Consider the following 14,066-nt stretch of genomic DNA (forward strand, 5'->3'; position numbering starts at 1 on the left):
CATCTATTGAAGTAATCATTTTTTTTCCTGCTTTAGTTAATTTAAAGTTAGTAATTACATTGATAGATTTTCTCATGAGGAGCCGTCCTTAAATTTGGGGGTTAAAATTTAGGTCTGCGATCCATTTTGTGTCAATTTTGTGTATGGTGTGACGTCTGGGTCCAATGTCATTTTCTTGTATATAAGTGTCTGCTTTTCTCAATGGAATTTGCTAAAAGATTGTTTTTCTTTGTTGAATTGTCTTGGCACCCTTGTCAACAATCAATTGAGAGTTTACTTCTGGACTCTCAATTCTGTTTCATGGATCTATATGTCTGTCCTTAGGGCTAGAACCACACAGTCTTGATTAAGGTAGCTTTTGGGTACATTTTGAAATTAGAACATGTGAATTGTCCAACTTTATTCTTTTTTAAGGTTGTTTTGGCTACTCTGGGTCTCTTCTTGCATTTCCATGTAAATTTTAGGATCAGTTTGTCAATTTCTGCCCAAAAAAAAGGCAGCTGGGGTTTTGATAGGAATTGTACTGACTCTGTAGGTCAATTTGGGAATTACTGTCATCTTAACAATGTTAAGTCTCCTGATTCATGAACATGGGATGCCTTTCCATTTATTTGTAACTTCTTTGGTTTCTTGCAACAGTGTTTTGTAGTTGTTAGGGTACAAGTCTCACACTTCTTTTGTTAACTTTACTTGTAGGGCTTCTTTTTTTTTGCCTGCCATTATCAGTGGGATTGTTTTCTTTGGATTGCAAAATGGGATAAGGGATGCAGCTCATTTTTGTATATTGATATTGTGTCCTGCCACATTGCTGAAATAGCTCATTATTCTAACAGGTTTTTGGTGGATTCTTTAGAATTTTCTAAATACAAGCATACCTTATTTTATTGAGCTTTGCAGATTTCGCATTTTTTTACAAATTGAAGGTTTGTGGCAACCTTGCATCAAACCTATCAGCACTATTTTTCCAACACCATTTTCTTACTTCATGTCTCTGTGTCTCATTTTGGTAATTCTTGCAATATATCAACCTTTTTCATTATTATTATGTTTGTTATGATGATCTGTGATCAGTGATCTTTGATGTTACTACTGTGACTTGCTGAAGGCCCAGATGAATGCCAATCTGAATGCCTTTTTTTTATAACTTGTCTAAATGCCCTGGCCAGATCCTACAGTGTTAAATAGAAGTAGTGAGAATGGACATTCTTTTCTTTTTCCTGATTTTAGAGTGAAAGCATTCAATCTTTCTTTATTAAAGATGATTTTAGCTGTGTTAGCTATGGGTTCTTCAGAAATGCCCTTTAGATTGAGGAAGTTTTCTTTTTATTCCTAGTTTACTGGGCGTTTTCATCATGAAAGGGTATTGGATTTTATTAGTGATTTTTTTCTTTATTTTTGAAGATGATCAGTTGGGTTTTACCCTTTATTCTATTAATATGGTATATTACATTGCTTGATTTTCAGATACTAAAGCACCTTTGCATTCTTAGGATAAATCCCATTTGGCCATGGTTTATAATCCTTTTGACATATTGCTAGATTTGATTTGCTAGCATTTTGTTGAGGACTTTCGTGTTTATATTCTTAAGGGATATTTGTCTGTAGTTTTCTTTTGATATCTTTGGCTGGTGTTGGTATCAGGGTAATACTGGCCTTATATAATGAGTTGGGAAATGTTCCTTTCTCTTCTGTTATTTGGAGGACATAGGGGAGAGTTTGTGAAGTAGCGGTACTTTTTAAATGTTTGGCAGAATTCACTTGTGAATCCTGGGCTTTTCTTTGTTGGCAGTTTTAAAATTATTCAGTTTTTTTGCTTGTTATAGGTCTATTATGATTTCTGTTTCCTATTGAGTCAGTTTCAGCAGTTTGTGTGTTTCTAGGAATTTGTCCATTTCATCTAAATAAATTATTATTGTTTATAGATATGTATTTAAAAGTGTGCCTTTTTTTTCTCATAAGATCAGCAGTGATTTTAGCAATTTATGCCTTCTCTCTTTTTTTTTCTTGGTCAGTCTAGTTATTTTTCCCTTTGGTTTTGTTGGTTTTTCTCCATTGATTTTCTTGTCTTCATTTCATTTTATTTCTGCTGTAATATTTATTACGCACTTTCTTCTCCTTGCTTTTGGGTTTAATTTTTTTCTTCTTTTTCTAATATTTTTAAGGTGGAAGATTAGATTATTGATTTGATTTTTTTTTTTTTAGCACAAGCATAATAACTAAACATTTTTTTCTAAGCATTGCTATAATGTAAGTTTGGGTATGTCATGTTTTCATTTTTGTTCATCTCAAAGTATTTTTAAATTTCCCTTCTGATTTCTTCTTTGATCCATTAGTTATTCAGGGGTGTGTTTTTTGATTTTTTTCATATTTGTGAATTTCCCTAATTTTCTTCTGTTGTTGATTTCTGATTTAATTTCATTGTGATCAGATGACATACTTTTTATCGTTTCAAATTTTAAAAGTTTTGTTGAGTCTTGTTTTATGACCTAGCACTTGGTCTCTCCTGGAGACTCTTCCTTGTGCATGTGAGAAGAGTATGTATTCTGCTGTTAGGTGGGGTGTTCTGTAGCTGTCTGTTAAGTCTGATTTGTTCATAGTTGCTCAATCTTCCATTTCCTTGTTGAGCTTCTGCCTAGTTATCTACCCATTATTGAAAGTAGAGTATTGAAGTCTTCAACTATTATTGTTGTTTATTTTCCCAGTTAATTTTTTTAGTTTTTGCTTTATGTATTTTGGAGGTATGTTGTTCAGTTCATATATTTCTATAACCGTGGGATATCTTCCAGAGGGGTTGAACTTGTTATATAAGATGTTCTTTTTCTCTCACAATAAATTCTAGCTTATTGTATTAATAGCCATTATGGCACACGCACGCCATAATGCATGGTATTGGTATCCTTTTTTTTTTTTTTTTTTGCGGTACCGAGGGCCTCTCACTGTTGCAGCCTCTCCCGTTGCGGAACACAGGCTGTGGACGCGCAGGCTCAGCGGCCATGGCTCACGGGCCCAGCCGCTTCGCGGCATGTGGGATCTTCCCGGACCGGGGCACAAACCCGCGTCCCCTGCATCGGCAGGCAGACCCTCAACCACTGCGCCACCAGGGAAGCCCCTTTCTGTCCTTTTACTTGCAACTTATTTGTGTCTTTGAATCTAGAATTTGCTGACAGAATACAGCTGGATCATTTTTTTTTTAATCCATTCTGACAACCTCTGCCTTTTGATTGGGGTTTTTAAAAAATTGACATTTCATGTAATTACTACTAAGGTAGGATTTACATCTGCCATTTTAATATTTGTTGTCTGTATCTTTTGTCCTTTTTGTTACTCTGTTCCTCGATTCTTGTCTTTTAAATTAAATAGATATTTTTTAGTGTACCTTTTTAATTCTCTTCTTTTACTGTATATTTTTTAGTTATTTTCTTAACTGTTGCCCTGGGGATTACAAGTATCATCTTAACTTAAAACAGATTAATAGTAACTTAATAATTCAGATTAATAGTAATTTAATAATACACAAAACTTTGATATACCTTGATTCCCACCACTCTTCTTTGTACTATTATTGTCAGATGAATTACACGTTTTATGTTTTAAGCCCATCGATGCAGTTTTATAATTATTGCTTTATGCAGTTGTCTTTTATTGGGTTGGCCAAAAAGTCTATTCGGGTTTTTCTGTAAGATGTTACAGACAAACCTGAACGAACTTTTTGGCCAACCCAATATAATGTATAGGAGAAGAAACAAGTTACAAATAAAAAAATATGTTTATCCTCTCTTTCGTAATTACCTTTACTGGTGTTCTTTATTTTTTTGAGTGGATTTGAGTTACTGTTTAAGTGTCCTTTCATTTCATTTGTAGGGAATACTTCAGTTTATGTGGAAATGTCTAATTTTTCCTTTATATTTAAAGGAGACTTTAGTTGCATTTAGAATTCTTGGTTGAGTCTTTTTTTTAATTTTAGTTTTGTCATCCTATTGTCTTTTGGCCTCCATGATTTTGTGGTGAAATCAGCATTTCATCTTGTTCAAGTTCCCTTGTATGTGATAAGTCATTTTTATCTTGCTATTCAATTTTCAAGATTTCTTTTTGATGTTCATCCATTTGACTGCAATGTCTTTAGATATGGCTCTATTTGAGTTTATTCTACTTGGAGTTTCCTGAGCTTCTTGAATGCGTAGATAATATTTTTCATCAAATTCGGGGAGTTTCCAGCCATTATTTCTTCAGATACTTTTTCTATCTCTTTTTCTTTCTCTTCTCTCTTTGAGACTCCCTTTATACTTAATTGGTACACTTGATGTTTTCACAGGTCTCTAAGGTTCATTTTTCTTGATTTTCTTTTCTTTCCCTGCTTTTCAGAGTGGATAATCTCTATTGATCCATCTTCAAGTTTGCTGTTGTTGCAGCCCAGATCTGTGGTTGAGCCCTTCTAAAGTGGATATTTTATTTTAGTTATTTCTTTTTAACTTCAGGGTTTCTGTTTGGTTTTCTTTTCTTTTCTTTTTTTTTTAAATTTATTTTATTTATTTACTTTTGGCCGTGTTGGGTCTTCGTTGCTGCACACGGGCTTTCTCTAGTTGTGGCGAGCAGGGGCTGCTCTTCGTTGCGGTGCGCGGGCTTCTCATGGTGGTGGCTTCTCTTGTTGCGAAGTACGGGCTTCAATAGTTGTGGCACGTGGGCTTAGTTGCTCCGTGGCATGTGGGATCTTCCTGGATCAGGGCTCGAACCTGTGTCCCCTGCATCAGCTGGTGGATTCTTAACCACTACACCACCAGGGAAGTCCTCTGTTTGGTTTTCTAATAGATAGATAATTTCTGTTTCTTTGTTAATTTTCTCTACTTGATGAGTCATCATTATTATACTTTCATCCTTTAGACATGGTTTCCTTTAGTTCTTTGATCATATTTATAAGAGCTGATCTAAAGTTTTTGTTTATTAAGTTCAAAATCTGAGTACCCTTCAGGAATATTTTCTCTTGGCTGGTTTTTCTCCTGTATATATGGCATACTTGCTTCTTTTTTTCCATGTCTTATAATTTTTTTGTTGAAAACTGGACCTTTTATATTAAAATGACACTGATATCAGATTACTTCACCCTCTCAGAGTTTGTTGTTGCTGATATTATTGTAGTTTTTTTTTCTGTTGTATGACATCCTTGGATTAATTCATTTCCTGCAGTGTATGGCTATTGAATTCTCAAAGCTGAACTCTGAGTCTGATAATTATCACATTGAGAATAGAGATTTTTTTCAGGGAACTGAAAGTTTGGACAAAATATTGACTGTGCTCTGGACATGGTGCTTTTAACAGTGCTTCAGAAGAAATCAGATCTCTCCACTGTCTGCACAGCTGCTGGCTTTTGGCTATTCTCAACTGAGCTGAGGCAGGAAGTGGAATGGCATAGCCCCAAGTTAAAACATCAAGACCCTGCTATCTTACTGAGGTTTGGTAGTTTCTTGGGTAGATGATTTTCAGTTCCTTTTGTGGTTTTGGTTAATTGTCAGAGTTCTGAAATTTTTTAGTTGTGTTCCACATATTTTTGTTGTTTTAGGAGAGCTAGTTTGCCCACATCCTCTGTCCACCATTCTGGAAGTTGATTTCCCCATTATTCATGATTTTTCATGTAATGCAATGCTGAATTTGATTTTCTGGTATTTAGGATTTTTGTAAATATAAGTGATATTTTTGAATTAGGTAACATCCAGTCTTTTTCTATGCTTTGGAATAGTTTGTAGAAGATGTTTCTATGATGGTTTAGTAGTTTTTAGGTCTGCTATGGAGAAATGATTCCCCACTGTTTTGTGCTTTTTTTCCCCTAAGGATTCTACCTGCTTTAATTTTACTGATCCTTTTACCAAATGCAGCTGCTTCCCTGCCTCTGTCTTAATGTGACCATATGCATGCATTGTTTTATCTTTGTTAATATGTATAATAGTACTTGGCAAAGTTTTGGCCAAGATTTTGTCTGTATTGTTCACTGCTTTATCCCTAGTGCCTAGAATGATGCTGTAACATAATGTGTTCCAAATGAATGAATGAACAACATTGTCTAATCTCTTTAAATATTTGTGTACTTCTCACTTATTTTCATCTCCAGTAAAGTCTACTGGAGATGAAAATCTACTTCCTTCCATGCTTTTATTTCCTTCCTGTACTTTATACTATACAATACTATACAGTATTGTTTTAATGAATCTGTAGCACTTTCTACAAGTAAATCGAATCTGGTTTTAGAGCCAATTCTTTTCACTAATGTCAGTATTATTGTAACCATTAAATAATATATTTTTACATAACTTTTGTTCTAACACTCTTTGTTTTTAGGCCATGGACACAGTCATTCCCTCTTTAACGGTGCTCTGGATCAGGCACATGGCCATGGAGATCATTGCCATAGTCATGAATTGAAACATGGTGCTGCACATAGCCATGATCACGCTCATGGACATGGACACTTTCATTCTCATGGTGAGTATAGCCTAAATGCTTTCAAGTGGACAGTTTTTTAAATAAACAGAAATTGCGTAGATTAATTTTTGTAGTTGAAATAATCTGTTAAAAATATTGCAATCAAGTTCCTTTCTAATGAGTCAGACTGAATGGTTTCCTGGACTAGTTTATTTTTAGTATATAATGAAATTAACTTGGCATAGGCAGTGATTGTAGCTTTTTTCAATGAGTTTATTATAATAAAATGCCACTATTTTAAATGAGTGTCAGTGAATGAGGAACTATTGCATTTTAGCAAATGATTTTTTTGAAGTATACTGAGGCCTTTTGTGCCATATATAGGCTTATAAAAATATGACAGTTTTCAATTTTTCACATTTTTCTTGTAATTTTGATAGCTATCACCTGATATTTACCTCCATCTTTATATGCTAACTTATATAGTACTAGGTACTAAATTATAAGGTATTTATCAACTTAATTAACATTGAATTTTAAAATTATATTTAAATAGTTTATTCACAAAATTTTAGAATATAGATTAATAGATAGAAGCTGCTTAGGTGATACCATTTTATTAATCTTTAAATAAATTATATGCTTAAAAATTGTCTGTACTTGGCACACAGACCAAATCCTAAAGCTTTCAATTTGAAAATATGAAATGGGCCTTATAGATTAAATACTAAGCCCCTAATTTTTTCAGTCTCTAACATTTGCTATATTTTTGTAACTATTACACTGATATGCTTTAAAACCTGCGTTTCTAAGTTTTTTGCTCACATGCATCCCAAAATAATTTTGAAAAACCGTATATTGCTCACAGTTTTAAGATGATTTCTAAAAAAATTTGTTTAAATAATTGCAAAGAATGTAATTTCTGATACCTTATAGATTATATTTTAGAAAGAAACTTCCATATTACTCTTGAATATAGTCAATCAGTGGACTCTAAATACCTTAGTGATTTGAGACCCACTGTCACCCATTCAAAAGTGCATAAACAGTTATAAATTTTACAGCATCCTGTTTCTCCTCGAATTCTTATTTCTATTCCACTTCCTTTCCAGAATTTTATAAAATGGAGTATATTTAAGTCCTTAGTTGACCATCTCTTATATTTCTTGGCAATAAAATATGTATATAAATTAAAATATTTTATTTCTTAGGAACACAAGACAACATTTAAACATTTCTTTTGGATGGAGTTATTGTAGCGTTTACTAGTATAAAGTCAATGAAAATAATTCTGTTTTGATTTTTGATATGTATATAAACATAAAGCAACATTTTATTTGAAATACATATCTTTTTTTATTTTATATGGCTGTGTTGGGTCTTCATTGCTGCACACGGGCTTTCTCTAGTTGTGGCAAGCAGGGGCTACTCTTCGTTGCGGTGCGCGGACTTCTCATTGCGGTGGCTTCTCTTGTTGTGGAGCACGGGCTCTCGGCACATGGGCTTCAGTAGTTGTGGCACGTGGGCTTAGTAGTTGGGCTTGCAGCCTCTAGAGTGCAGGCTTCGTAGTTGTGGCGCACGAGCTTAGTTGCTCCATGGCATATGGGATCTTCCCAGACCAGGCAGATCCCAAGATATTGATAAGATATATTCAATATCTTATCGAACCCATGTCCCCTGCACTGGCAGGCGGATTCTTAACCACTGCATCACCAGGGAAGTCCCTGAAATGCATATCTTAATGATATGACTGGAAGTCTTTTTTTCCTCAACTAGTTTATGGATAAGTAACACTTATTAGCATAAAACAGGTTTGGCATCAATTCTGTTCCTATTTTCCATCCTTATAATGTAAGTATCAATACTAAGAAACTTTGAGGAATTCTGTTATAGCAGTTTCACTTAATTCTTTGAACATCTTCAGAATTACATTCCAAAAATTACATGACCTATCACCAAATGTTATTTTTATGACTTAAATAAAAGACATGACACTATAAAACTCCTAGAAGAGGACACAGGCAAAACATTCTCTGACATAAATCGTACCAATGTTTTCTTAGGTCAGACTCCCAAGGCAATAGAAATAAAGGCAAAAGTAAACAAATGGGACCTAATCAAATTTATAAGCTTTTGCACAGCAAAGGAAACCATAAACAAAATGAAAAAACAACCTACAGACTGGAAGAAAATATTTGCAAACAATGAGACCGACAAGGGTTTAATTTCCAAAATATACAAACAGCTCATACAACTCAATAACAAAAAAACAAACAACCCAATTTAAAAAAAGGGCAGAAAACCTAAACAGACATTTCTCCAAAGACATACAGGTAGCCAATAGGCACATGAAAAGATGCTCAACATCGTTAACTATTGGAGAAATGAAAATCAGAACTACAATGAGGTATCACCTCACACCACTCAGAATGACCATCATTAAAAAGTCTACAGATAACAAATGCTGGAGAGGGTTTGGAGAAAAGGGAACCCTCCTGCACTGTTGGCAGGAATGTAAATTGGTACAGCCACTGTGGAAAACAGTATGGAGGTTCCTTAAAAAACTAGAAATAGAGTTGACGTATGATCAGCAGTCCCACTCCTGGCCATATATCTGGAGAAAACTCTAATTCAAAAAGATACATGCACCCCAATGTTCATAGCAGCACTGTTTACAATAGCCAAGACATGGAAGCACCCTAAATGTCCATCAACAGATGAATAGATAAGAAAGATGTGGTATATATACACAACGGAATACTACTCAGCCATAAGAAGGAATGAAATAATGCCATTTGCAGCAATGTGGATGGACCTAGAGATTATCATACTAAGTGAAGTAAGTCAGAAAGAGAAAGACAAATACCATATGATATCACTTATATGTGGAATCTAAAATATGACACAAATGAACTTATTTACAAAACAGAAATAGACTCACAGACATAGAAAACAGACTTATGGTCCAAAGGGGAAAGGGGGTGGGAGAGGGATAAATTAGGAGTTTGGGATTAGGAGCAGATACAAACTACTATATATAAAATAGATAAACAATAAAGTCTTACTGTATAGCACAGGAAACTGTATTCAATATCTTATAATAAACCATAATGGAAAAGGAAAAAAAAAAGACTGTCTTTATCTCAACCAACTATGTATAGACAGAAATCTCATGCTCCAATTAGGAACTGCATTTTTAGAAGAGTTACACTTTTGACTATCAGGATTTTCAAGGTAGCTCCATCTTTCTCCCCACGCAGCAGTGCCATATTAAGACAGAAGTCATTGTGTAGCCTTATGCTTTTATACTTCTTCTGGCATTGTTACAGTGTTCCATCAAAGATGTAGTAACAAGGGTGTGTCCACTCTTTGGTGCTGTGGGCCAAGAACCATGACTGTTAGTCATGATCAGAAAGCTCGTCAGTCCACTTGATGATCCCATAACAAACACTGCTGATCTTTTACATTGTTTACCTGTATTTTCTGCTTTGATGTTAATGCTGATTAGTAATCTTCCAAGTATAAAAATTGCAGTATTTTTTCATTTCGTCATTATAAAGGCAATATGAAAAAGTATTTTTATCTCTTCTATATGAAAAGCTTGCCACGTTCATCTAGAAGTTATTGGGAAACTGTTTGCCATAGTCCAGTTTTCCTGGATGCCGTCCTGGCTTCATTTCTTGGTCTTCTATAATATCAAGTAGTAGTTTTATTTTTTCTGGATTTTCCAATTGTAAAATTGTTACAGCAGGCTCTGTAAGGTATGTTATGAATATTAGAAGACTCAGTGTTTTTATTTACGTTTTTTTTTTACTAGATTGCTTAATATAATAATTTCCTAAATACTCTGTACTGTTGATGCAGTTTGAAATTTCCTATGTCTATCTTCATTTAATTACCATATTAAATTTTAAAAATAATTTTGTAGGTCTGATGTGGCTATATAGTCATGCATCCTTCACGATACATTTGAATGAAAAGTACTCTGAGTTGCAAAAATTGAATCAGGAATGAAGACATGTTTTAAAATAATTTAACTTAACTCTCTACAGATGGCCCCTCCTTAAAAGAAACAACAGGACCCAGTAGACAGATTTTACAAGGTATGACAAGCAATTTGTATATTTCTCAGTTTTATGAAACTGTTTTCGTAGTTTTGAGCTATCTGAAGTTTTCCTTTAAGAAAAATTTTTAACACAGTATTTGTGTTTAAAATGTTAGCCTTCCTAGTCGATTTTTTAATATATACTATTAGGTATATTAGCAGATGTTCTTTTAACTGTCACTAGGCTGTTTTCTCAGATTTAATAAGAAGATTAAAGTATTCAGAAACGATACTGCTTAAATCTAAATAAATACTCATGCCAGTGACTCTAGTAACACCGTAATATTTAGCAATAACTATATTAGTAATAAATAATAGTATGATTGCCTTTGTAGAATTATTAAATAACTTTTCCAAGAATAACATTCAACATGTATTTATGTTGTGGAAAAATTTAATGCTAAAAATGTAATGCATCCAAACTCAAATAATGTACAGAGCTAAGAGTGAATCCTAATGTAAACTGTGAACTTGGGTCATAATGATGTGTCAGTTGTAACAAATGTACTACTCTGGTGGGGGAGGTTGACAATGAGGGAGATTATGCCTGAATTGGAACAGTGGGCATAAGGGAAATCTCTATCTTCCACTTAGTTTTGCTGTGAACCTAAAACTGCTCTCAAAAATAAAGTCTATTATATTTAAAAAAAAAATGCAAAGGGAGATCTTTCTCATATCCATAGGCATCAAATGATGACACCTAAAGAGGACTTACATATTATGTAAAATGATATATTACAGAATTTTACAAGCTAGAGAAAATCAGTCTTGTCTATGAACTATGGTAGTTTCTTTTTTGGGATGTGAACCAACCTTTGGCTCTGGATTTCCATATAAACTTCACTGTCACAGTTCCTAATTTGCAGCTCCCCATTTTCCTGCCTTTATTAACTTTTGACTGCAGTCTGACTTTCTCACTAGCTTGTGATCCAACTTCAACTGTACTTATTTTTATTTTCTCCTCTATTCTTTGATATAGTTCTTGCTTTTTATTTTTTCACTGTGAATATGTTCCTCCATACTGAAGAGCTTATTTCAGGAGGCTTAAATGTGTCTTGTAGTGACTAGTTTTCCATTTGTGAAATACACAGAATTGTTTTAGGACAGCATTTGCTGAAATAGCTTGTAATCATGCATATGTAATGCATCTGTATCCAGTGCTACAAATTTAGCCTTGATAATAAGAATTTAGTTTTAGTCTTGGAAATCATCACAAGTTGAGGGAAGGGAGGTCAGATTTGCATTCCTAATTATCTTTTATACAAGCTGTTGTGAAAATTAGCTTGTATTTTCAGAGTATCCATTAATTTATGGTGGCTGAAGCAGCCCAGTAGAAAGCTGAAGGTTAGGATAACTTCTAGGTACTAAAACTTTTCCATATAGATACTCACATGAAAAACTGACTTCACTGAATTTTTCAGTTATTTGCTGCATTTTCAATATGACCCCTGGCTTTGTAGGTTCTTGGGCAGTTAAAATATCAGTATCCTACCAAGTCTTTTAAGGGTTTTAATTTTTATATAAGTTAAACATGTTAGTTTAGATTTCTCTCTGTAGTGATTTTCTTCTTGAAAGAGTTACTGGAAAGTAAGAAGGGCTTAGTTAGTTAATGACATTTGCTAGTAAAGCCAGTTTTCAGGTCAGCAAATAAGATGTAGCCAGGGACTTGCCAGTCAAAGGAAAATCAAGAACCTTTGTTCTTTTCTTTTTCCTTTTCAGTGTTTAGAGCTGCTTTCAATTCTGGTCCTACCAAAACATTGATTAAAGAATGTATTAAAATTTAAAATCACATATCACTTAAGAGTTTTGAAGGTTAGGGACCCTCAATCCACTTCCATGTGTATCTTCCTCCAGTTTTAATTTTAAAACTTAAAGTGGTCCCAAAATTTATTAACCTATTTAATTCTTTGTTATATGAAACACCATAGAGAAATAGAATATTTTTTTCATAAGTGTGCTTGTAACATATTTTTTGTTACAGAAAAAAGAGCTGTTAACTTTTTGAAGAGTTGTTGTAAAGGTCAATGCTGTGTACAAATGAAAAAGCATATTAGGTACTGAGGAATCAGTTACATTTGGTATTAATACATGATATAAAATTCCACATTAGCAGATTGATTGAAGCATATTTTCTTAGAGTGTGTTAAGATTCAATTCAGGTGTATTAAGATTCAATTAACAACTTGTTAATAGTCCATTTTTAAATTATTAGAAAGTGTTTTCAAGTTTAAATAAATCTGTTTTATACCTAAAACATAATTGGGTTACCTTTAATTGCTTATTGAATAATAAAAAAGAAAAATAAGTATTTCTAAAGTAGACACATGGTTTCACACATCAGATATTTGTTTTCAGATAGAGTAGTTGATGCTGTTGAAGAATGTTCTATTTCTAGCAACATGTGGTTGAGGTTTGTTTAAGATACAGTGTTTTGCTATACAGTAAATTTTACCTGTTACAGATCTAAATGTTGAATAATTTGTCTTAGTTAAAATTTTTTTAAATAATGTATACTAAACTTAATTTTTGACATTTTTTTAATGGTTTTCCAGTCAAGTATCAATTATTAAATGTTAATATATCTAGGTTCTTGGGCAGAGTATCAGTATCCTACTAATGTAATATTTAATTATTAAAAGTTCAAAATATATTTACGTCCACTTTAAAATATTCAAATCTCTACTTTCTTTCATATCAGGTTTGAGTTTAGTGTGTAACTTTAGGTAACAATACCTTCAGGATAATTACCAGGATTAGCAGTATGGTCCTTAGGAAATTCTAGTCTCAAATGGTAATAATTTTAATTACCAGCAGAGGGCTCTGTGTGTACATATATTTGTAGTTATAAACAATGTTTTCTTGACTGATTCTTTCAGCCTAATGCAGTTTTCTTCTAACAAAGTATTAATTAACTTCTGGACTCTTAACCAGAGACGAATGTGCACAAAAAATTTTTTAAATCAGTTATTTCTCTACTTCTTCATTTATATTATAGCAAAATACTAAGGACCATTAAGAGCAAGCATAACTTAATGAGTCAAATATTTTAACCCCTGCTGTTTTTTAAAAGGAAAGATTATTTCAATTCCCAAAGGTACTATCAATATTACTTCTTTACTAAACAGTGAATCTGCATTCTTACTGATTTTCAAATTGCTAGTTTTTTATATATAAAATCAAGAATATAGTTTTAAGAAATATTTGCATTTTCAGTTGATCAGAAAATGTTATTTTGATTTTCATTATGTTTTATTTCTAGGTGTATTTTTACACATTCTAGCAGATACACTTGGGAGTATCGGTGTAATTGTCTCTGCCATCATGATGCAGAATTTTGGTCTAATGATAGCAGATCCTATTTGTTCAATCCTGATAGCCATGCTCATAGTTTTAAGGTAAGTGTTGGTATGTTACTTTCAGGTATTAAAATGAGAGGTGATAAATATACTACTTAAATTACAGATCTAAATTATTATTATGTTGGGGGTTTTTTGGTCTTTAACAAATTTCTACATAGATTATTTCTCTTTTCATCTTACTGTTTTTTCTG

At 33.1% G+C, this 14,066-nt stretch overlaps 1 protein-coding gene across 3 annotated transcripts in view; it reads left to right on the forward strand.

The window, feature by feature from the left end:
• Positions 1–14,066, forward strand: part of SLC30A7 (solute carrier family 30 member 7) — an 81,655-nt gene that overhangs the window by 21,219 nt on the left and 46,370 nt on the right. For all 3 annotated transcript variants that reach the window (XR_009521416.1, XM_060026319.1, XM_060026320.1), the window contains 3 exons: positions 6,328–6,471; positions 10,464–10,514; positions 13,776–13,911. Coding sequence is in view for 2 of the 3 variants with exons in the window: in XM_060026319.1 (XP_059882302.1) it covers positions 6,328–6,471; positions 10,464–10,514; positions 13,776–13,911 (331 nt within the window). In the remaining variant the exon portion in view is untranslated. The remainder of the gene's footprint in view (positions 1–6,327; positions 6,472–10,463; positions 10,515–13,775; positions 13,912–14,066) is intronic.

Source organism: Delphinus delphis, chromosome 1 (genome assembly GCF_949987515.2).
Source record: "Delphinus delphis chromosome 1, mDelDel1.2, whole genome shotgun sequence".
Lineage (NCBI taxonomy): Eukaryota > Metazoa > Chordata > Mammalia > Artiodactyla > Delphinidae > Delphinus > Delphinus delphis.